Source organism: Triturus cristatus, chromosome 7 (assembly GCF_964204655.1).
Source record: "Triturus cristatus chromosome 7, aTriCri1.1, whole genome shotgun sequence".
In the NCBI taxonomy this organism is placed as follows: Eukaryota; Metazoa; Chordata; class Amphibia; order Caudata; family Salamandridae; genus Triturus; species Triturus cristatus.
In genome coordinates this window covers 875,537,526-875,561,485 of record NC_140590.1, presented here as the reverse complement: position 1 = coordinate 875,561,485, position 23,960 = coordinate 875,537,526, and the positions used below count along the sequence as shown (strand labels likewise).

At 38.1% G+C, this 23,960-nt stretch overlaps 1 protein-coding gene across 1 annotated transcript in view; it reads right to left on the bottom strand.

Moving 5' to 3' along the window:
- LOC146810798 (gamma-aminobutyric acid receptor subunit alpha-1) overlaps window positions 1-23,960 on the bottom strand; it is a 419,681-nt gene that overhangs the window by 52,280 nt on the left and 343,441 nt on the right. Inside the window, exon 8 of the mRNA XM_085617828.1 lies at window positions 14,619-14,771. Coding sequence (XP_085473954.1) covers window positions 14,619-14,771 — 153 coding nt within the window. The remainder of the gene's footprint in view (window positions 1-14,618; window positions 14,772-23,960) is intronic.

Genomic DNA, 23,960 nt, shown 5'->3' with positions numbered 1-23,960 from the left:
TAGATGGAAAGGGGGAGCGAATTTTTGGGGGAAGAAGCAGAGGCTTAGCACACACCCATGTGCTTGCCATGTATAGTCATGCACAGTAATTAGAAGCGAGTGGGGTTTTCAGGTTTAAGTCTGTAATGCAAATACATTCAGCATCACTAAGGCTGGTTGCCCCTGCTGGAGTGCAGGCAGTCACAGAGAATACACACGGTGGTGGTCTGAAAAAAAAACAGCTTGGAAATGTGCATTTAAATAAATTTAAAAAAAAGGTTTCAGAATGTGTCAGTCTGTAAAAGTGATTTCAAATTGTAAAAAGAGATTTTCACTTGGCCCGAAAAAAAAAGAGCAGTAAGTGTGCTTTCAAATTGGCAAAGAAATTTCGTTTTGGCACTAATGTGAAAACATGACTCTGTGTGCATAGAAGAATTATAGGCAGAGATTTATTGCGTCTTGCTCTGGTGATTTCACAGTTGCAGTAGATGGAAAAGAGGAGCGAATTTTTGAGGGAAGAAGCAGAGGCTTAGCACACACCCATGTGCTTGCCATGTATAGTCATGCACAGTAATTAGAAGCGAGTGGGGTTTTCAGGTTTAAGTCTGTAATGCAAATACATTCAGCATCACTAAGGCTGGTTGCCCCTGCTGGAGTGTAGGCAGTCACAGAGAATACACACGGTGGTGGTCTGAAAAAAAAAACAGCTTGGACATGTGCATTTAAATAAATTTAAAAAAAAGGTTTCAGAATGTGTCAGTCTGTAAAAGTGATTTCAAATTGTAAAAAGAGATTTTCACTTGGCCCGAAAAAAAAAGAGCAGTAAGTGTGCTTTCAAATTGGCAAAGAAATTTCGTTTTGGCACTAATGTGAAAACATGACTCTGTGTGCATAGAAGAATTATAGGCAGAGATTTATTGCGTCTTGCTCTGGTGATTTCACAGTTGCAGTAGATGGAAAGGGGGAGCGAATTTTTGGGGGAAGAAGCAGAGGCTTAGCACACACCCATGTGCTTGCCATGTATAGTCATGCACAGTAATTAGAAGCGAGTGGGGTTTTCAGGTTTAAGTCTGTAATGCAAATACATTCAGCATCACTAAGGCTGGTTGCCCCTGCTGGAGTGTAGGCAGTCACAGAGAATACACACGGTGGTGGTCTGAAAAAAAAACAGCTTGGAAATGTGCATTTAAATAAATTTAAAAAAAAGGTTTCAGAATGTGTCAGTCTGTAAAAGTGATTTCAAATTGTAAAAAGAGATTTTCACTTGGCCCGAAAAAAAAAGAGCAGTAAGTGTGCTTTCAAATTTGTAAAGAAATTTCGTTTTGGCACTAATGTGAAAACATGACTCTGTGTGCATAGAAGAATTATAGGCAGAGATTTATTGCGTCTTGCTCTGGTGATTTCACAGTTGCAGTAGATGGAAAGGGGGAGCGAATTTTTGGGGGAAGAAGCAGAGGCTTAGCACACACCCATGTGCTTGCCATGTATAGTCATGCACAGTAATTAGAAGCGAGTGGGGTTTTCAGGTTTAAGTCTGTAATGCAAATACATTCAGCATCACTAAGGCTGGTTGCCCCTGCTGGAGTGCAGGCAGTCACAGAGAATACACACGGTGGTGGTCTGAAAAAAAAACAGCTTGGAAATGTGCATTTAAATAAATTTAAAAAAAAGGTTTCAGAATGTGTCAGTCTGTAAAAGTGATTTCAAATTGTAAAAAGAGATTTTCACTTGGCCCGAAAAAAAAAGAGCAGTAAGTGTGCTTTCAAATTGGCAAAGAAATTTCGTTTTGGCACTAATGTGAAAACATGACTCTGTGTGCATAGAAGAATTATAGGCAGAGATTTATTGCGTCTTGCTCTGGTGATTTCACAGTTGCAGTAGATGGAAAAGAGGAGCGAATTTTTGAGGGAAGAAGCAGAGGCTTAGCACACACCCATGTGCTTGCCATGTATAGTCATGCACAGTAATTAGAAGCGAGTGGGGTTTTCAGGTTTAAGTCTGTAATGCAAATACATTCAGCATCACTAAGGCTGGTTGCCCCTGCTGGAGTGTAGGCAGTCACAGAGAATACACACGGTGGTGGTCTGAAAAAAAAACAGCTTGGACATGTGCATTTAAATAAATTTAAAAAAAAGGTTTCAGAATGTGTCAGTCTGTAAAAGTGATTTCAAATTGTAAAAAGAGATTTTCACTTGGCCCGAAAAAAAAAGAGCAGTAAGTGTGCTTTCAAATTGGCAAAGAAATTTCGTTTTGGCACTAATGTGAAAACATGACTCTGTGTGCATAGAAGAATTATAGGCAGAGATTTATTGCGTCTTGCTCTGGTGATTTCACAGTTGCAGTAGATGGAAAGGGGGAGCGAATTTTTGGGGGAAGAAGCAGAGGCTTAGCACACACCCATGTGCTTGCCATGTATAGTCATGCACAGTAATTAGAAGCGAGTGGGGTTTTCAGGTTTAAGTCTGTAATGCAAATACATTCAGCATCACTAAAGCTGGTTGCCCCTGCTGGAGTGTAGGCAGTCACAGAGAATACACACGGTGGTGGTCTGAAAAAAAAACAGCTTGGACATGTGCATTTAAATAAATTTAAAAAAAAGGTTTCAGAATGTGTCAGTCTGTAAAAGTGATTTCAAATTGTAAAAAGAGATTTTCACTTGGCCCGAAAAAAAAAGAGCAGTAAGTGTGCTTTCAAATTGGCAAAGAAATTTCGTTTTGGCACTAATGTGAAAACATGACTCTGTGTGCATAGAAGAATTATAGGCAGAGATTTATTGCGTCTTGCTCTGGTGATTTCACAGTTGCAGTAGATGGAAAGGGGGAGCGAATTTTTGGGGGAAGAAGCAGAGGCTTAGCACACACCCATGTGCTTGCCATGTATAGTCATGCACAGTAATTAGAAGCGAGTGGGGTTTTCAGGTTTAAGTTTGTAATGCAAATACATTCAGCATCACTAAGGCTGGTTGCCCCTGCTGGAGTGTAGGCAGTCACAGAGAATACACACGGTGGTGGTCTGAAAAAACAGCTTGGTTTCATAATGTGACAGTTTGTAAAAGAGATTTTCACTTGCCCAAAAAAAAGAGCAGTTTGTGTGCATTCAAATTGGCAAAGAAATTTCGTTTTGTGACTATTGTGAAAAGATATGTAGTAATATATTTAAATACAATAAAGGATTTTTTTTTTAGTTTTTTTCAGGTATTACTGAAGAACAGTGAACAAAATTTAAGATGCCTACAAAATCTCGAGTTCAAAAAACGCTAAAAAAAAAACTATATTTGAAGACAACTGGAGGACCAAAGTTAGTAGAAGATGCTGATGTTGGGAAAAAGAAAAAATCTTCTGGTAAGCAAAAAAAACAATTTCTAAACAAAATATTCAAAACAAAGAAAAATGTACAAAATGTCTGTTCTCGGAAAAATGTAACAAAACATAGAGAACAGCAAAAAAATGAGAATTTAGTTAATGCAAATATACCTTCTGCAATTGAAAAGTTTAACATAAACAGAAAAACAGCATTTAAAGAGATACGTAGAAAAATGTTTCAGAGAAGAGTTATGTCCAATTTGATAAAGGATATAAAGAAATATAAGCAAAAGGCTAAATATTACAAGAGAAAAAAAGAAATTGAAGCCATTGCAGCAAAAGCATTAGAATTAAAAAGGAAACTATTCATATTAATTTTGAATAGGATGCGTACATTAGATAAAATGGTTAATGTACTGAAATCACAAAGCAAAAGCAAAAGAGTAGTGAACAGAACAAACTTTTGTAAAGTGTTTTTAGGAAAGTGGATGCATAGTTCAAGTAGTGAACCTTTTTTTAATGAAGAGAGCTATTTTCAAAGTAATAGTTTGCTGCATGCAGTTGACACCAGAGGTCGTTCATACGAAGTAAAAAATGGTTGCATAATGGAGAAGGAGATAATGGTTCCAAGAGATGAGGTACAAGTGATGGCAGATGAGGCAATGGGGAGACGTCCTAAAGCCCCAGTGTACACTTGGAATTGTAGTAGTATTTGCACTGTGCGTCAGGAATCTATTGACAGATTTCGAGAGTTTCTAAGAGAATATAGTAAAAAAAGTATAAAACAGAAGATTAAGGTGCTTCAAAGTCTGGATCCATGCAGAGTGAGAGAGAATACTGGTTTGCAGGGTCATTCTCTTGCTTGTCTATCTAGAAAAGTGTGCAATAGTGTTTTCCATCATTTTAGGATGCTGGCTGTTCATCATACTGAAATGAGAAAGTTTGTGAGACGGTTGTATTTTGCCAAAAGTCCAGCAATAAAGTTAAATGAATTGAATAGGGCTCTGTTCCGAGGAACGGTATCAGATGTAGAGAAGGTTGTTGATGAAATTCAGTTTTGTTACTTTGGTCCTGAACAAAACAGTGCAGAGAAGGACACAGTAAATGAGGAAGAAGTGGAAGAGAATGTAGAACCTTCTGTAAGTAAGACATTTAATGATCACATAACAAAATTTGCAATAGTCTCTAATGAAAGACCAAATGTTACTTGTATTTGTTGCCGCAGAACTCATTATAGAAAACAAACTAGGAATGTTGATCTCTACAGAAAGAGTGAAAATGAAGATAATTATAAGTGGAAGGATTTTGCCACATATATATTTCTAGAAAATTGTTTTGAATTGGGTGAAGATCAGCGTATTTGTAAATACTGTTACAACAAGTTAGAGGAAAATAGAATGCCGACCAGAGCTGTACATAATAATTTAGAATTGGATGCTATTCCTGCTGAACTTTCTGAATTAAATACATATGAGTCTATACTCATTCAATGTGTTCATCCGTTCCAGACCATAGTACGTATGGAGCCCAAAACTGGTAAATTACCTCCTTCAGATTTACTGAGAGGTTTAAAAGGTAGAGTGGTGTATTTGCCCTTGGATTTGAAAAAAAATATGGAAACTATTGATGCGGATACTTTGGAAACTGAACCATTAATTATTCTGGTTAATGGTGTACCTACAAAGAATAAGAAGATTTGGCAGGAGCTGGTAGATGTGCGGAAAGTACAAAGAGCAAATTTGTATTTGAAAAAAAATAACAAATGGTATGAATCAATTTATATAGAAGAAGAAGAAGAAGAAGAAGATTTTCAAGAAGACACAGAAACACCAACTGGACAAATTGAAAAAGTGGACAAGTCAAAGGAAGAAGAAATTTATGAACATTTTAGCATACATCCTCTTCATTCGAAAGAAGTTATGGGAGACAATATTGATCTCTTTCAGATGAAGAAAGCAAAAGGAACTCCTGTGAGTGTATGGGAGGAGAGCTTGGAAGCTCGATGTTTTCCCCAGCTGTTTCCTAAAGGAAAAGGAGGACGATACGATGAACGTCCAGAACAGATTCCAGCTTCAGAGTATCGGACTACAAGACTATATGCTGAAGATCCCAGATTTCGACAAAGTATTCCTTATTTGTTCCATCTTTTATTTGAAAGCGACTTGTCTGCACTGTCTTATGCAGTAAATCACATTTTAAAAAGTGGAGTACATTTACAAAATGTGTCTGCTAAGGATTTTATGGAGAAAGTGCAGCACCGAGATGATCATTTGGAAACACAACTGATCAATCTGATGGCTTGTCAGCGTGGGACAAATGAATATTGGTACCGACGCCATGGTGAACTAAAATGCATGTTACGGAATTTAGGAACACCAACATGGTTCCTTACCCTAAGCTGTGCCGAGTACGCTTGGGATGATTTACTGGATTTTCTACGAGAGGCCAATTCAAACATTAAAAACATCGAATACAAGACAGCAGGAGAACTGTGCTCATTGGATCCGGTTAATGTTTGCAGATATTTCAATCATAGATTTGAGGCTATGATGTCCTTCATCTGCAATAAAAAAAATCCACCCCTTGGAGAAGTAGTGGATTTCTTTTGGAGAAAAGAGTACCAGGCAAGAGGTGCTCCTCATATTCATATGCTGTTGTGGATCAAGGATGCCCCAAAGTTTGGAACAGATGCTGATGAAGCAGTGTTATCTTACATTCAAGAATATGCAACATGTGCTATACCAAAAAGCACAGAAGAGAACAAGTTAAAGGAGCAAGTTTTACGTTTCCAAAGTCATCGGTGTGGAAAATACTGTCGACGGAAATACAAGAGCAAAGAAAAATACTACACTAAATGTCGATTTGGATTTCCTAGACCTGTTCTTTCAAATGGAAGAGTAAACAGTTTTATGTCAGCTGTGAGACATACTATCACAAGAAAATCACCTAAGAATACCTACAACCTTAAAAGAAAAGAAGAATCAAAAAATATAAATGACTACAACCCAGTCATTTTATCCATGTGGAACGCTAACATGGATATACAGTATGTAGCTGACAATTCCATTGCTGTTGCACGATATGTAACGTCTTACATTACGAAATCAGAAAAAACAGAATTGAAGGAAATGTGGGAAGAGATTTCTCACGAGAAGACTGTCAGTAAGAAGCTGTACAGTTTCAGTTTGAAGATGTTATCGCATCGAGAAATTGGATCCTACGAATGTTCAGATAGGTTATCTTCTGCAAGTCTCTACTCGAAGTCAAGAAGAATAATTTGGGCAAGTTTAGGCCTTGCAGCAATGAGAAATCGGGTACTGAAATCTGTTGGAGAAATTGAATATTTGGCTGAGAATGACCCAGAAAGTACAGACATATTGAAAACAAACATGTTGGACACATATTATCCCAAGAGAAGTCATCATCTGGAGAACATGTGTCTCTATGAAGTGTTACAGAACTACATTTATTCACGGAAAGCTGCAGAAGACATCAACAGTGGAAAATATAAAGTTGTTGGTGAAGAAGGATGTTTGGTGAAGCAAACCAAAGGAAGTTTGATAAATCACCGGAAGCTAAGTTGCGACACTACCGACAAGAAAGAATTTTACTACTTGGCTCTTTTACAGTTGTTTAAACCATGGCGTACAGAGGATGAACTACTGGGAGAATTCCAGAGCTATGAAGATTCTTTTAATGCTTGCAAAGACAGCATACAATGCAGTACATTCTCAACTTATCTGCAAATGTTAAATGAAGAAATTGAACAGGAAACTACAATTGCAGCAGAAATAGCTAGAGACAGTTCTCAGGACAGCCAAAGTTCAGGAACACACAGTCAAGATCCCCTAGGACAACCAATCGTTGAAAATGAAGCATCAATAGCCATGAATGAAGTGGAAACGGCTATGAATCAAGCTCAAGAAGAATTTATAGACTTAGAAAATTTGGAAAGACAACTGAATCAAGAGCAGCAACAAATTTATGAAGAGATCAAAAACAAAATTGATCACGGATTTCTACATGAAAAAAAGAGTGCTCATGCACATCATTTCATCCAATCAGGATGTATGTAAGCGGACAAGCTGGAACTGGAAAAAGTTTCCTAATAAAAGTCATCAGAAGCTACCTAAAGCAAAAAACGGATTCTACTTTGTCTTGTGTGGTTACTGCTCCAACTGGGTTAGCAGCATATAACATAAAAGGAATCACCTTACATCGTCTGCTAATGTTACCAGTGGAGCATGAGAACAAAATACAATTCAACAAGCTAACTGGAGAAGCATCCTTGGAAGTTTCACGAGTATTGAAGAAGATGCAAGTTCTCATTATTGATGAGGTGAGCATGGTATCAAACTTAATGCTTGCCTTTGTGCATTTAAGAATGCAGCAAATTTTGAAGACAGACTATGACGTGTTATTTGGTGGAAAACACGTCATAGTTTTTGGGGATCTTTTGCAACTTACTCCAGTTAAAGGACAACCAGTGTTTAATACTGTGACACATGAAGACACGAAGAAGTCATTGGGAAGCATTGGAAATACAAATATTTGGTCCTTCTTTGAGTACAAGGAACTTACAACTAATATGAGGCAAGCAAACGATGAAGAATATGGAAGTATTCTGAAAGATATCAGGATTGGACTACTCACAGAAGTTGGGAAAAAAGCATTACAGAGTCGGCTGCTACATAATTTATTTCCAAAGGAAGAAATAGTTGCAGAGAAAATATACAAGAATATTGCAGAAAACAAAAGTGTCATCTGTTTAATGCCAACTCTACGTGAATGCTCAATATTTAATGAGGAGCTTTTGAAATTGGAAAAGGAAGACATCAGGAAATTGGAAGCAGTGGACAAAATTGAGGATGGAAGAATTACTGTCACAGTAACAGGCAAACTGAAAAATAAATTGGACTCACTAGAGAAGAACATCTCCAAAACAGCAGGATTAGAAAAAAATCTATATGTTTGCATGAACTGTAGAGTGTTTTTAAGGAGAAATTTGGATGTTGAGAAAGGCTTAGTGAATGGAGCGATGGGAAGAGTTGTGGGTTTTATTAATTATCAGAAAAAAGATGGAATTGAATGTTTAAAAATAAAATTTGATCAGATAGAGGAAGTTAAAGACATTTGTCGTTGTTCAGTTCGTTTCATGCTTGTGAAAGACTTATATGTACGTAGGAAGCAGTTTCCGTTTTCACTAGCATATGCTGTAACTATCCACAAGTCTCAAGGATTGACTGTAGATTGTGCATTTGTGAACATTGGTTCAACTGTGTTCAAAGAAGGTATGGCATATGTAGCTTTGTCACGAGTCAAAACATTATCAGGTTTATTCATGATAGACTTTGATGACTCAAAAGTTAGTGCTGATACAAACTGTGTAAAGGAGTATAATAGATTAAGAAGAAGCTATGCTCCTCATTTAGGTCAGTATCCTGTGTTGGAGAAACGTGTAGTTTCTCGTAAAAGGAGAAATGAGAATATCTGTAATGAGGATGTAGAGAAGAGGAAAAAAAAGAGGAGTGATGTAATTGCAAACAAAAAGAAAAAGGACAATGAAGAACAGGTTGTAGGATGTCATTTTGAAAATAGCTCTGGTGTCAACTGCTACGCTAATGTAGTGCTGAATGTTGCATTTTATCTGGAAAGTTTGCAAGAGCAGATAATAGTAAATCAGGGAAAAAGATTCTGTTCAGAGCTCAGTCTCCTTTTTCAAAAGCTGAGTAAAGATAAAACTCAAATAGAAAGTGCTACTGATATTAGAAAACTTTTAGATGTATGTTCAGGACGAACACAGTTTTCTCAAAATGAACAGCAAGATGCACACGAATTTTTGATGTATTTTCTTCAGGTAGTGGAAGAAGAAGGAGTTCCCATTGACATTTTTTTTGGTCTCTCTTATAAATGGGAACATAGTTGTGATAATTGTTATAATATATGTGGCTCTATTGTTGATAATGAAAGGTTTATTTATTTGACATTGCCAGAGAGTAAAACAGTCACTTTTGCAAAATTAGTTAAAGATGCTAATCATAGCATGAAATGTGGTGAGTGTAATTCTGACATGTTATCAACATTAATTTTAAGGGAATACGGACAGTATGTAATTTTAATGATGCAACGATGTAGAGCTGATGGATCAAAATTGGATACTTTAATAAAGAAGTTTACAGGACAGCAATTATCAATTTCAGGAAAAACTTTTGTAACTGTTGCAATAATTTTCCATGATGGACCTACTGTTACTTCTGGACATTACACAGTTTATCTAAAATGTGAAAAAGGCTGGACACTGTGTAATGATTCCCAATTGATTTTCAAACAACGTTTGCCTTTTGATTTAGCAAATTCCTATCTAATCTTCCTGAAACCTAAATTTTAGAGAGATTTGGCAAGATCTGGACAAAATAATTTTACCATTTTACTGGATTACCATTGCAATTTTGTAGAAAAAAGATTTTTAAAATTATCATTTGGCCTAAAGGAAAGATAACCAATTGTAATGTGGACTTTTTTAATTTTTAATGCAATTTTGAAAAACCAATAATTTAGAGATAATCGGTAACTTCTGCACATTTTAAATTTTGGAATGCTATTGGACTGCCATTGGAAATTTTTTCAAAAATGATTAAAAAAATTACTATTTGGCCATGTGGAAAAGTAAGCAATTCTATTGTGGACTAAATAAATTATTCAAAAAATTTTCGTGAACCAAAATGTTACAGAGAATTGGTGAGATCTGGACAGATTAAACTTTAGAATTTTAATGGTTTTCCCTTGGAAATTTATTCCAGGAAAAAAAACAAAAAACTATTTGGCCTAAAGGAAATAAAATCAGATGTATTTTGGAGTTATTTGAGATATAATTTTGTGATTATACTTCTGAAACAAACATATCAGACGGTATTTTAAAGAAAAAAGTATTGTTTTTAGATGATATTTTTTTAGAATAATATGCATTTCTGTAATGATAAGTTTAAGTGAGAAGAGATTCTGGGCTTTTTTAATACAATCTTTGAGATTGTTATTTTTTTTTGCCCGCTGTAAAATGATGAATGCAATTGCTTTCACAATTTATAGTGAAATGCAATATATTCTGAAAACAGCAAAAATAAGGCAAAAATATTTTTTGGTAAAAAATGTAAATATGTGTACTGTATTATAAAATGGTTTAAAAATATTAATACTTGTTTCTTTTTTTTCAGATCGATATAGAAAATTTTCGGAAACTACAACCATTTTAAAAACTATTTTTAAAAAAAACAAATGAATAAATATTTTTTTGAGTGAGTATGGTAAGTCAATAATAAAAATTGTAGTCTCTCAAGGACTTTATAATGTGATAAATGATTTTTAGTGTTTTTTTTTAAAAATAAAAAAAAAGGTACGCTTACCGTACGCGTACGGTAAAAAAAAAAAAAAAAGTTTTTAAAAACATATGTAAAAAAAAGATGAGAGATAAGGTTGGCTCTTAAAAGAACCGTTGTGTTCATGCAGGGACAGAGGAAAGAAAGATTGGGAATATTAGACGACACGACAAGTGTGCTGATCTATTTTACTGTTCACCAGGGAAACACTGGTCTCCCTATAAGTAATTAGATCGTGACAAGTGGCGCACCGTACTTCAACCCTCGCAAACCGAGGGTTAATTTCCAGAGGGCCAGCAAAAGGAGATTCTCCCCCCACAGATGAAGGGCTCACCTGACCTGCAGAAGAAGGAGTCTGCCCTGCAGGTGATGGTCCAGGCTGAGCTGCTGTGGATGTACTGGCTCGTCTTTCTGAAGAGTTACCTCCAAAAAGATGACCATGTGTCCTTTTGTGTACATCCTGGAGGTGTCTCTTCATGGTGTGATTCCCAAAGGAATACTTCCTGTTAGGATTACCTCTAGAAAGTACACGCTGACACAGCTTGCAAGTAACTAAGGGTGCATTCACCTTTTGCTGGCCTTCTGGAAAAGTAAAATAATCCCAAACATAAGAAGGCTTTACTTTCCTCGCTCTCTGCCTCAAGACAGTGCTGCTGGTGCTAGCCTCACTCTCAGAAGAGCTCTGCTGTTCTGCCATCGTATCCCAAAGACAACTCAGCTCCTTCTCCTAAGGGATCACAAGCAGAAATGAGGGGAATGGGTGTGGTGTAGGAGAGTTCTAGAACTGAAAGTACTTTCAACCAATCAAAAGTTGTGTTTCATGATCACATGACCTACCGTACGCTTACGGTACGCTTACGGTGCGCTTACGGCAAAAAGTACGCGTGCGCGTAAAAAAGACACGCGCTTGCGCGCATGCGCATAACAGTCACTTCCCGGCACTTCCGCGTAACGTGCGCGTGTTGCGTAAGCGCGCACGCGTCCCACGCGCAGTACGCGCGGCTACGCAAAGTACGTAACTATACGCAAGCAGCGTAGATAGATTACGGACGTTGCGTAAACCGTACGCTTACCGTGAGCTTACGGTACGCGTACTATAAAAAAAAAAAAAAAAAAAAAAAATCTGGAAATAAATTTTACATGTTTATTTTAAAAAATATATATAAAAAAAATATTTAAGGATTTTAAAAATTTAAGCATAGTCTTTATAAAAGATAAGAAAATTAAATTAAAAATATGTTTGAAAAAAATGAAGAATAAAAAAAAAAAATAGCATTTAAAAAACCTTGCAAATTCACTGAAAAAACCATGGGTTTCACACATGTTATAGTTAGGAATTAGCATTTAAAAAACCTTGCAAATTCACTGAAAAAACCATGGGTTTCACACACGTTATAGTTAGGAATTAGCATTTAAAAAACCTTAGAAATTCACTGAAAAAACCATGGGTTTCACACACGTTATAGTTAGGAATTAGCATTTAAAAAACCTTAGAAATTCAGTGAAAAAACCATAGGTTTCACACATGTTATAGTTAGCTGGACATTTTACTCGTAAAAAACCAATGAAATTGCCCCGTTATAGTTAGTTCAGCTAACTATAACTCGCGCGCCCGCAATGCACTGCTGATGACGTCACATATTACATCACTCATGACATGGTCAGTGACATCACTCATGACATCACTGATGACATCTCAAATGACATCACTGATGACATCACTGATGACATCATCCAGTGAATGTGTGTTTTTCTGAAAATTAAATATGTTTTATATATGTATATCTCAAGGTCGATGGAAGAATAAATGGGTATATAAGTGTCTAAATGGATGATTTGTTTTTGAAAAATTGATTGTGTAACTGACTGATTAAGTGTATCTCTCACTTTGTGTATAAGTGGCTGCATGGGTTGGTGAGTAGCTACATGGGTGTCTATATAGGTTATTAGTTGTTTTTTTGAGTATCAGTCTGAGTGTCTGTATGGTACGGTGGGGGGTATTACGTAGTGCATAGATGCGTGAATGAGTGACTCACTGTTTGTATGTGTTGAAGACAGTATGTGTGCAAGACTGTATGGGTGGATGAGTGTGTGTATGGGTGTGTTAGTGAGTGAATGACTGTCTCAATAGTGTCTTCAGGAGTAACTACATATGTTTTAAACTAGTATATGTGACTATTGGTGTATATATGTGAGTATATGTGAGAGGGAGAGATTGAAAGAGTTCCTGTATGAATAAGTATGTGTTTCTGTAAGTGATTGTTTAAAAGACTAAGTATGTGTAAGTTTCCGTAGAAGTAAGTATGGTGGTGTGTGTATTACTGTATATGCAAGTAAATGTATGTTTTATTCTTTATTAGCATGAGTGACTATGTGTGTGAGTAACTCTATGGATGAGTGGCATTGTGTAACAGGATGTATAGATGTATGAGTACATATGATGAGTGAGTACATGTATGAGTGACTGTATAGGACTGTTGGTGAATGAGTGGATGTGTATGTGGATCTTAGAATTACTGAAGAGGTTGTTGTAACTGGTATTGGTATGTCCATTTTTTGAAATTTTTAGTCTCTATTTTTGAATGTGTGTATCAAAGCTTATATTAAGGTGAGAGGAGGTCTGCCACTCTATCACAAGGATGATGTCATCAGTGATGTCATCAGTGATGTCATTTGAGATGTCATCAGTGATGTCATGAGTGATGTCACTGACCATGTCATGAGTGATGTAATATGTGACGTCATCAGCAGTGCATTGCGGGCGCGCGAGTTATAGTTAGCTGAACTAACTATAACGGGGCAATTTCATTGGTTTTTTACGAGTAAAATGTCCAGCTAACTATAACATGTGTGAAACCTATGGTTTTTTCACTGAATTTCTAAGGTTTTTTAAATGCTAATTCCTAACTATAACGTGTGTGAAACCCATGGTTTTTTCAGTGAATTTCTAAGGTTTTTTAAATGCTAATTCCTAACTATAACGTGTGTGAAACCCATGGTTTTTTCAGTGAATATATATATATATATATATATCACTTCGGACCATTGCTGGAGTGTGTATGCTTTCTCCCCTAAACATGGAAGAATTGGTTTATGCACAGTGGCGACTCGCAGTGGGAGTGCTGCGGGGTGGTGGGGCGGGGAGGGGCAGGGTGTGGAGGTAGTGGAGTCGGACATACGACGTCCACGAGTAAAGCAAGTAAATAAAACTATGAACCTTGTGCTCGCTGCATCGCCAACTCCCCGCAGCACTCCCACTGCGAGCCACCACTGTTTATACCCAACTGGTAAATGTAATTTACTTGCAAGCCTCTAGTAAAGTGGTATCCATTGTAACCAGGTCTTGTAAATTAAATGCTAACAGTCGGCCTGCAGCACTGATTATGCCACCCACTTAAGTAGCCTTCTAAATCATGTCTCAAACCTGTGTAAAGTTTAAGTTTGCATTTTCAACCTAGCAAAATAAACTGGTTGTGAGGCCTACGCCTTCTTTTTTAATATATATAAGTCACCCCTAGCGTAGGCACCGAACAGCCCAGACAGCAGGGTGCAGTGTATTTAAAAGGTTGGATATGAACTTTTAAGTTTTGCATGTCCTGGTAGTGAAAAACTCTTAAATTCGTACCTCTGTAATTGGATAACACTGGCCTACCTTAATTCATTTGATGAGTGATAACTACAGAAAGAGATCAGAATTTGAATCGAAGTGTTTCATTCAACTTTGTTAAAATGTACAGAACTTGGTAACCATATTTTTCATCTGTTTCCATTTCAGACACAATTTAAAAAAAAATCATAATACAACTGGCACATTTTAGCACCGTTTATATTATCTTTCTCAAGTGCAAAAAAATGATATGTTTCACTATATTAGATTGTTGAAAATAATGAACACCACTGATAGGGGTATGAAAATCAAATATAGACTGCTATGATCTTTTTTTCTGAATTGAGTCACACTTACCAAATACAGTTCTTGCTGGAACAGATTCTCTGTTGAGCCAGAAGGAGACTTGGGATAAAATCACTGTCATAATGCAGGGGAGATATGTCTGAATGACAAAGTAGCCAATCTTCCTTTTTAAATGGAAGTGAGTAGTCATGACCACATATTCACCTAGAACAACAAAAAGACACATTCATACACCCAGAACTCGAATGCGGTAGACAATGGTGATGCAAATTACTATATCAGTCCTAAATAAATGCCTGGTGCAGTTTACATGTGACATATTTTTCACACTACATGCTACATGTCTTCTTTTAGAATTTGTTTGCTTTAAGAACAGCAGAGTTCAAAATTGCATTTTAGCTGGCATAATGGAGAAACCTCCCTCATTTTTTCAATTTCATGGTATAGTGATTTTTAAAATATTCTTAATTACTCTGGACAAAAATCTGCAATTTTCGAAAGCAACCCCAACCTAAAATTCAATCTGCACTTTTCTTTTTTCAGGAAGCAAGCACAAAAATTATTAAATATGATGTCATATAGGTCATGTGCGTTATCAATACCTCACAATTAACATTCCCTTTAGTTCCTCAAGGGACTTTAGGAATCCTGATTACAGACACATGGCACTTAACAGGAATGCATATTATGTGGGTGCATGAATGAAGATTTGTTTTTTTTAATATATATTTAATTTATACAGCGCACGGATACTCGAAAGTGTCCCGGTGCTTGCTTAAGAAAAAAGAGAGAAGAAATGCACACCAATCAAGACTAAAAAAGCAGCGTTTTTCGTTTTTTCTTGAACAGAGGGTCCTGGGTAGCCCGAAGAACCAAGGGCAGCAGGTTCCAGGCAAGGCCAGCTTTGCGCACAAAGGAGTTCCCCCCAAGTCTTTGGCGATTAAACCTGAGGGTCGGAACCAGCAGCTGGGCAGACGAGCGCAGCTGTCTCCCTGGTGTGTAAAAGGCAAACCTCTTCTGCAAATAGATAGGGTCCAAGCCATAGAGGGCCCGATGGGCAATGGATAGCATTTTGAATATCAGGCGAGATTCGACTGGGAGCCAATGCAAGGAACGCAGGTGAGTGTGAACACTAAGCCATGGTTGCAAGCCCAAAAGGAGCCTGGCCGCTGAGTTTTGAACAACTTGCAATTTCTTATCTAGAAAACCCGGGCTGCCAACCAGGAATGCATTGGCATAATCCAAACGGGATAAAATGAGCTGGCCTTAGCCTGTTTTTCTGTAAATGTTAGGACTTATGAAGACGCAAAAACTCTATCTTGGAACTCTTTAAAAAAAAAAAAATCTGTACAGTCTAGTGATCAAATTTTGCCTAATCAGAAATTCCAAAATGTTAAGCGCAACAAAGATTAAATCATTAACTATTACATCTCAGAAGCTGGACCTTGAATGAGGAAATGACTCAATTGTGCCGTTGTATTTTATAATGTTTTTAAGGCTGCACATGACCTGGTAGATAATGTTTGAACTGTGAAAAAAAATGTTTTCATTCTATATGATTCTTGTTAATGATTTCTCTGTTTGTAGTCTCTGCATGTAACTGGCAGATATCAATGATGGAATGGCATTTATTATCCTGTTAACAACCCTTACAACTGTTTTGTATGTGCTATATCTGTCAGCCTTAGCGTGGTCTTCCCCCAAGCATTTTGACTTCACCTCTCCTATTTTTGCTGATCTTGTTTTGATGGCCTTAGGTCTCTCTGCACTTCATCACTGCTAACCATTGCTAAAGTGTGTGTGTTTTCTCCCCTAACCATGGAAGAATTTGTTTATACCCAACTCGCAAATTTAATTTACTTGTAGGCCTCTAGTAAAGTGGTACCCCTTGTAACCAGAGCTTGTAAATTAAATGTTACGAGTGGGCTTGCAGCACTGATTGTGCTACCCACTTATGTATCCTTCTAAAACATGTCTCAGGCTTATCATTGCAGCCTCTGTGTGCAGTTTATATTTGCATTTTTTTCAACCTGGCAAAATAAACTGGTTGTGAGGGATAAACCTTTCTTTTTAATACATATAAGTCACCACTAGAGTATGAACTGACCAGCCCAGAGAGCATGGTGCAGCGTATTTAGAAGGTTGGACATGAACTTTCAAGTTTTGCATATTCTGGTAATGAAAATCTCTTAAATTCGGTTTTCACTACTGTAAGGCCTATCTCTCCAATAGGACAACACTGGGTTACCTTATTTCATTTAATAAGTGATCACGTTTAGTTGGAAGCCAGTAGACAGATCAAGTTTAGTGTCTAGAGAATCATAATTTAAAGCCCTTTTATTGGTAATGCTAGAATTTTAGTCACATTTCTAAAAATGCCACTTTTAGTAGGATGGCATTTTCTTATTCTAACCATTTGGTGTCTGCTGCCTGTATCTTGGGTCACATTACTAGCGTTTGTTGGCAGTTGGTCTTTGTGTATAGCTCCCAGACAGTGAGATAAAGAAAAGCTAGGTGTTAGCAGGATGGGCCACACTAAGTTAACCAGGAGGAACCGCTGTCACCTATCATACCTGCACATTACATAGATCCTACCTGGGAACTCTCACATGGGATCTGACACCAGTCTATTATGACCCCAGACAATCTGGGGACAGCAAAGAGTGGCAGGAAATTCCAAACACCTCTGGGGGGTGGAAACCTCTAGAAGCTTTTCCTACTTCTATGTGGGTAACAGGTACAAATATTGGACCTCGGACCCCAACTCTTCGGCACAATCTGGACCTGTGGCAGACTCAGAAAAAAGACTGCTGTACTGCTCTGCTGTAAGAAGGACTGTCTGGCTGCTGCCCTGCTGTGTTACCCTGCTGCCCTCTTGCTTGTGTAAAGGACTGGACTTGCATCTTGAAACCAGGACCACCAGAATGACTCCAAGGGCTAGTTGGCTGACCTCCTGATCAGAAGCCTTAGGAACAGAACAGACTTCCTCCATCTTCTACCCAAACCTGGATACTGCCAGCTGTGAGCTCTACCCTCCGAAGTGATGCCACTCCAGTCCTGGACCTTCGGAAGTGGGCCTTAAGGTGCTCCACCAGCAGCAACTGTCCCCACAGACCTAATGCATTGGAGCTACAGCGCGATGCATCACTGACCAAAAACTCTGCATCAGAGCTGCTGCTCAATGCATTGCCTCACCAAACACTGTATGGTTTGTGTCCGATGCAGATATTTGGATCGTCAACCTCAGCTTTCCAGATACTGTCACTGCACAACGCGTCCTCGACGCAGGCCTTCGCATTGCACGCCTTTTATCCTTGGTGACAACGCAGGACTCCACATAACAAGCCGCATAGCTTCTTCAGAACCTGCTGGTGTGCAATACATCTTAACGCAGGCCTTGGCATCACAAGCCCCTTGTCAAAGGCATCCTCGACAATGACAAAGGACCTCGCATTTGAGCTTAGCTGCTCCTAGTAATCGCAGCTGCACAAAGCATCCTTGACAGAGGACTCCACATCGCTCTGCAAACAGGATTTAAGGTACTCTTGTTCCGCTGGCCTAAGTGGGTCCATGTAGCCGGCCCATGCTCCATTGCGGACAGCCTGAACTTGAGACTTTGTGTCAGTTTGGCGTGACCTTATAACTACAGTTGGTGCTTTGTGCTTTTTGTTGCTAATTTCATTTACATCTTTAAAGTTTCATATTGTCAGTTCTACAGATTGTTTTTTTGTTGTCTGGTCTTAAATTATTTATTCAAATTTTACTCTATTTTTTTTAATCGATGTGGGATTTTTCTTGTGTTGTCGTCCACTTTATTACTGTTTGAATTCCTGCACAAATACTTTACACATTGCCTCTAAGTTAAGCTTGACAGCTCTGTGCTTCTATCAGTGTGTTTAACACAGGTTAATTTAGGGTTTGCATATGACTTCACACTGACAAGAATTGTGGTTGCTGCTTGAGTATGGTTTCACCCCCCTGAACCAGTAACCCAATTTGTTAGAGTATGCTTAGCCTATTTTGCTGAAACTAAACTCTGCATAAAGTAAATTTGTTGACTTTCTCTGATGAACATTTATTTTTATAGGGTTTTATTCAAAAACACTAAAAGAAAAATAGAAATTTGCAAAGTTTCTGAAGCACTTCTTAAAATTCACTGAAATGAAGTCACATTATTTCTTACTGATTAATAATTAAAAACTGTGTGTGGAATGATTAAAGAGGAAACCCGAAGCATGTTGCAACAAAACTACTATCAAACCATCCCAATTAGATAATTCCCAAACAGACAATTTACTGTCAGGCTGTCTCTTTCTCTCACCTTCACCCTTAAGGTAGCCCCTCATCTTGCAAAGTGTTGACCAGTGTCAGATTTGCCTAAGGCAGCACTCTTGTGGAAAGTGGTTTGATGGTATCCATATTGATTTTCCAATGTTTTGTAATAGAAAAGGTACTCATTGCTCATCATGCTAATGCTACCTTGAAAGTTGTGTCAGGAAGTTGCTTTCCTACTGTCAATGCACACATTTTGCAGAAATTGATGTTTGATTAATGTTATAATAGAGAACATTGACGTTGTCTCTCCACACCAAAAATGGAGCACATGGTCACATCAGTGAGCATGTCTTCAGTCTCCTGTTCTACCTGAAAGACCAGGTTTGCAGTGTAGGCGTTCATTTTCTTGGCAGAACGCAGACCTGCAACTCATGTGGGTTTTTTCCACAGTCTAAACAGCTGTCATTCAATGGGCCATGTCTTGCACATAAATGAGTCCAGTGCCATCCTCAAGCATCTACATTTCTCTCCAGCCTTGAATACACGGCATTCTACAGGATTAATGAATGCTATCCAGTTTGTATAGAAGTGTCAGCAAACATATGTTTCTCTCCACTGATGTCTTCCTTCTGGCTCACCCCCTTGGGACATACCACAGGCATCGGCCTGGACTGAGTTTGTCTGCAATGCAATGATTGGGTCTTTGACGGCAATGCCCCAAAAAGAGACCAACTACTAAAACAATGAACTGTTCATCAAGAGGTGACATGTTCTTCTCATTGAACAAACCTTTCAAATTCTCGGTAAAACCCTGCAGCCACTGCTGCCAAATTTTAATGAATGTATCCAGTCTTATTTCTAAAGAGAAAACAACTATTCCAAGGGCTTCCCAACGTTAAGTATCCAGCTAACAGAAGAACTAAGAATGGATTAAGGACGTTTGAAAAGCCATGTTTTTGTGATTTGATGTGTTAGTGTATTCTGCAGCCTATTGGTTGGAAAAGAGGAAGCACTTCCTCCTTGTCTGGAGCGTTTAATGTGGGAAATTATCAGAAGAAGAAGATTGGCAGATACCAGGGCACATCTGTGTACACAATGAAAGTGTTTTCAGCTTATGTAAAGTGGGCCTAAATCATGAATGCTTTTGGGTGTCAGGCACATCCATACAGGTAGTCAGTGTAATCCTTTAAGATAGTACTGATGGAGGTATGTTTGGTAAGCTGAAGTAAAGGTGTGGCTGCTGTATTCTGAATCATTTCAAAATGTTGTATGAGATGTTACTGGGTTCCTAAGTAGAGGACAATGCTGCTATCTAAACAAGAGACAAGTAATGCTTGGATCACAGTCTTCCCTGAGTCTTCCAGAAGGCAAGGAAGGATTTTCTTAAAGATCTCAAGTTAATGAATCAGAAGGCCATACTCCTGTTGATCTGTGTAGAGGAAGTGAGCTTGGTGTCAAAGGTTATGCCTAGATTTAATGCTGACTCAGCTGGGTTGGGGGCATTTAGTTGGGGAAGGGTTTCCAAAGAAAATGATTTGTCTATTCAGTTTTAGATGGTTCTGTTTCATCCATTTATTATTTCTTGACATATATTCATTGGTCATTTAATGTTAATGAGGTCTCTGTAGATCCCATAGTCTTGGGTCCAGACTCAGTCCACTTTTCACTCTGATGTGGAAACCTAACACACATTGTACCCCGAGTTGTAGCACTACTTTGTCCTCTTGCGTGCTTCTGAATGCAGACCATTACTATGTCTGTATTTCATCAGCACTATTCACTCTGTGCAGCTTGGGGGCAAAGGCATGATTGCGAGGGAGATATCCTAACTATGATTATGATTATTATCAAAATTGAAACAAAAAACAATTCTTATTGTGTCCTAATTTTCAGATATGGATACTATAATTTGAGTGTCATTAGCATACAATGAAATTTTGAAACCGAATCTGACTATGGCTGCCAAAGAAGACATGTCTATGTTTAACAGTGTAGTGCTTAGAGAAGATCCTTGGAGAACTAAGCAGCAGCTAGAAAAAGGAGGGGATTGAAATGGAAGAAGGTTTAGGATTAGTATAGGGTCTATTAAAAGGAGGCAATTGATTTATGTAATTCCTTTATTATTCTATGACTGGCCAGCCTAGTAAATAGAGTAGGGTGACAGGCAATATCTAAGGTGACTGTTGAGTCTGAAAAGAAGAGAGTGGTCAAGCCCCCCTTGTCTAGGACCATTCTCAAATAATCTGTTATATCAATGACTGCTGATTTTGTACTATGGCCAAGTGTAAAACCTCATTAATTTTAGTCTAGTAATAGCTTCTCTTCAAGATAGTTAGATAATTGTGTATTGACAGATTTTTCAATTATCTTAGTTGGGCGTGGAAGCAGAAAGATTGTCCTGTAGTTGGAAAAAAATGAGGGCCATGCCGTAGGTTTTGCAAATATTGGCCTTCCCATGGTTAACATTCTCATTTCAGGAAACAATGCAGTGGATACTATCAAATTACAGAGATGAGAAAGGACTGGGGCGATTACTTCACAGCTCATGTGCATTATCAGATTATCAGAGGTGGAGTCGGAAGAGGGTTGAAACCTAATCTTTGAGTTAAACTAATAGGTTTAGAGATTCCTGATCTTCCAAGTTGTCTAAATTGAAATTTAGATTTCCCTAGATCATGATGTTGGCTCTTTGGATGAATATGGGAGTTCAAAAGGCACATAGCTTATTGGTGATATATAATTACACCTAAGTAGGACACAGGGTGGCATCTACCTTAAGAGAGAAAAGCAATCCTTCTGAATTAGGGAAGGGGGTCTTCCAAAACTGATCTGATAATGTTGTGCTTAAAAATCAGTGTAATGATTCCTCTTCATTTCTATGCACAATCATATCTAATTAGTCAATAATTTAAGGGAATAGCTACCTCCATATCTGAGCCAGGTGCCTCATGCAGCCATGTGTATGTGAGAGACAATATATTGGGTTAATGGGATTCTAATTCCAGAATTTCTGTTTTGTTGTTAGGTAAAGATCTCACTATTATTATGTAACCAAATAGATAATTTGATCTAATAATGTTATCACTCTGGGGGTCTATGTTACTGTAAATAGCCAGACCAGCCTAATATGTTGGTAGGCATACATTTAAGCCCATATATTTTACAATGAGCCAGGGATATTTGTTCTAAATCTAGGTCATGAGTGTTGCATGAATAATGTTCCCTTGGAGTGTTCGCTGTTGGGAAGCAGAGAATATTGAAGTGTGTCTATCATAGCAGTGCTCCTGGTGCTCAGTGCAATCTGGACACAGAAAAGCTTGCCTAGGCATGCCATCGGCACAGACGAACTGTGGCTTTGAAAATATAGGCTTTCATAAGAGGAGTGGCTTGGCTAATTGGTGACAAAATCACATCTTAGCAAAGAACAAAGAGAGGAAAAACTAATTCACAAAATAGAGGCCAGCTGCTTCAAAATTCCCTTCCCTTCTAGTGGATTCGACTGGAACCAAAAGTTAAGTTAAAATAATTAGGAAAAAGAAAGTTTGAAAATGAATAAAGGAACATAAAGTCCCCTCTCCAAGATGGTGACAACTTTAAATAATGGAGCATGTCAACCCCAAAATGACCAGGAGGGTTCTTTACAAGGAAATGAAAGTTGCTTTTTCTAAGTATGCAAATGCAGTCCAATATGCTCCCAGTATGGTGAGATCTGTCACCAGCATGCTGTGTGTTTACATATAAAGCCAAATTTAGACAAATTCCATGCCTCCTCATTTCAATTTCCTTAACCGTGAGTTGGTATTGGTCATGGGTCTAGCAAAACTGTCTAATGAATGCCTCTTTCATCTTCACATAATACTATCTGACATAAGCATCCAAGTCCATTACAAGTCTATAAGAAATTAGGTTATTGGTTGAAGGGGGTGAGAACACTCTTCAAATAATATTCACTATCCTTGTTAGGTTATACCACAAAAGTAACTAAAAAAACCTGTGGTTAACACCCTGGCAGCTTGGCACAAAAGCAGTCAGTCTTAAATTGAAAACGCAACACAGGAAAAATTGCAACTCTATTTAGAAAAATAGAGTACATTTAAAAAAACAAAATGACAAACTCTAATCACCAGAATCAGAGTAATGAGTTTTTTAAAGTTTTGGGTAAAAACAGCACCAAAGGTACAAAGCACCAACTGCAGGTATCTGGTTGAGGACAGGGACAAACTCACAAGTTCAGGCCGACTGTGATGGAGCACTAGCGAGACACATGACCAGATATGTCCCGCTGGAGGTTTTACCGTCTGACTTTGATGTGAAGACAGTACAGTGCAGCTCTGCAGGGCTCTGAGTCATCCTTTGTCACTCTATATTGGACCTGGTGAAACTTTCAGTTGGAACCTGAGCAGTTCTGCAGGGCTATATGTCAGTGGGTCTGGTGAAGCCTTCGTGAGAAGCTGCCTGCTGCGACTGCGGGCTCCTCGTGGCCCTACACCAGTTCCGGGTGAACCCTTTTGGTTTAAGGTTGCGTGATGCAACTCAGCAGGCCTCTGTACCATGCTGTATCAGATCTGGTGAAATTCTCAGAGATTCGAAGGTTTTCATTTAATACACCAGAATCCCTGGATGCTTCAGTCCTAATACATGAGTGAGGAGTGTGCTGTTCAATGGTCTTCACTTCCTTGTTTGCTTCAAATGTAAGCTGCCAAGTTATACCAGCTTCAGAGACATTGCTGAGCAATGTAAGAAATGAGGGAGAGACAACTGAACCCGTCAGCCTTTCTAAGCCAAGAAATTATTGATTTGGATACAAATTAAACCTGTTTTTAGGGTACCAAGTTTCAACCCAGTTAGCAGTGGGGAGTAAATGATAGTTACAAATCTTATTGAAGCTTTGTAAGTGTTATTATTACTGCTGCTACTATAGTTTTCAGTACCAGGAATGTATACCATCGGTCCGTTAAGATTCTTTCTTGAGTTCATGTAGAATGCTTTTATTGACCGCATATCATTGTGTTGGGAAAATAAATCATAGCAGGCCTATGCACCATACTCGCGTAGACCCATGTCAGTGTTTTTGCACATTTTACCACATGAACGTAGACGTCAAAATGGCTTGCGAGT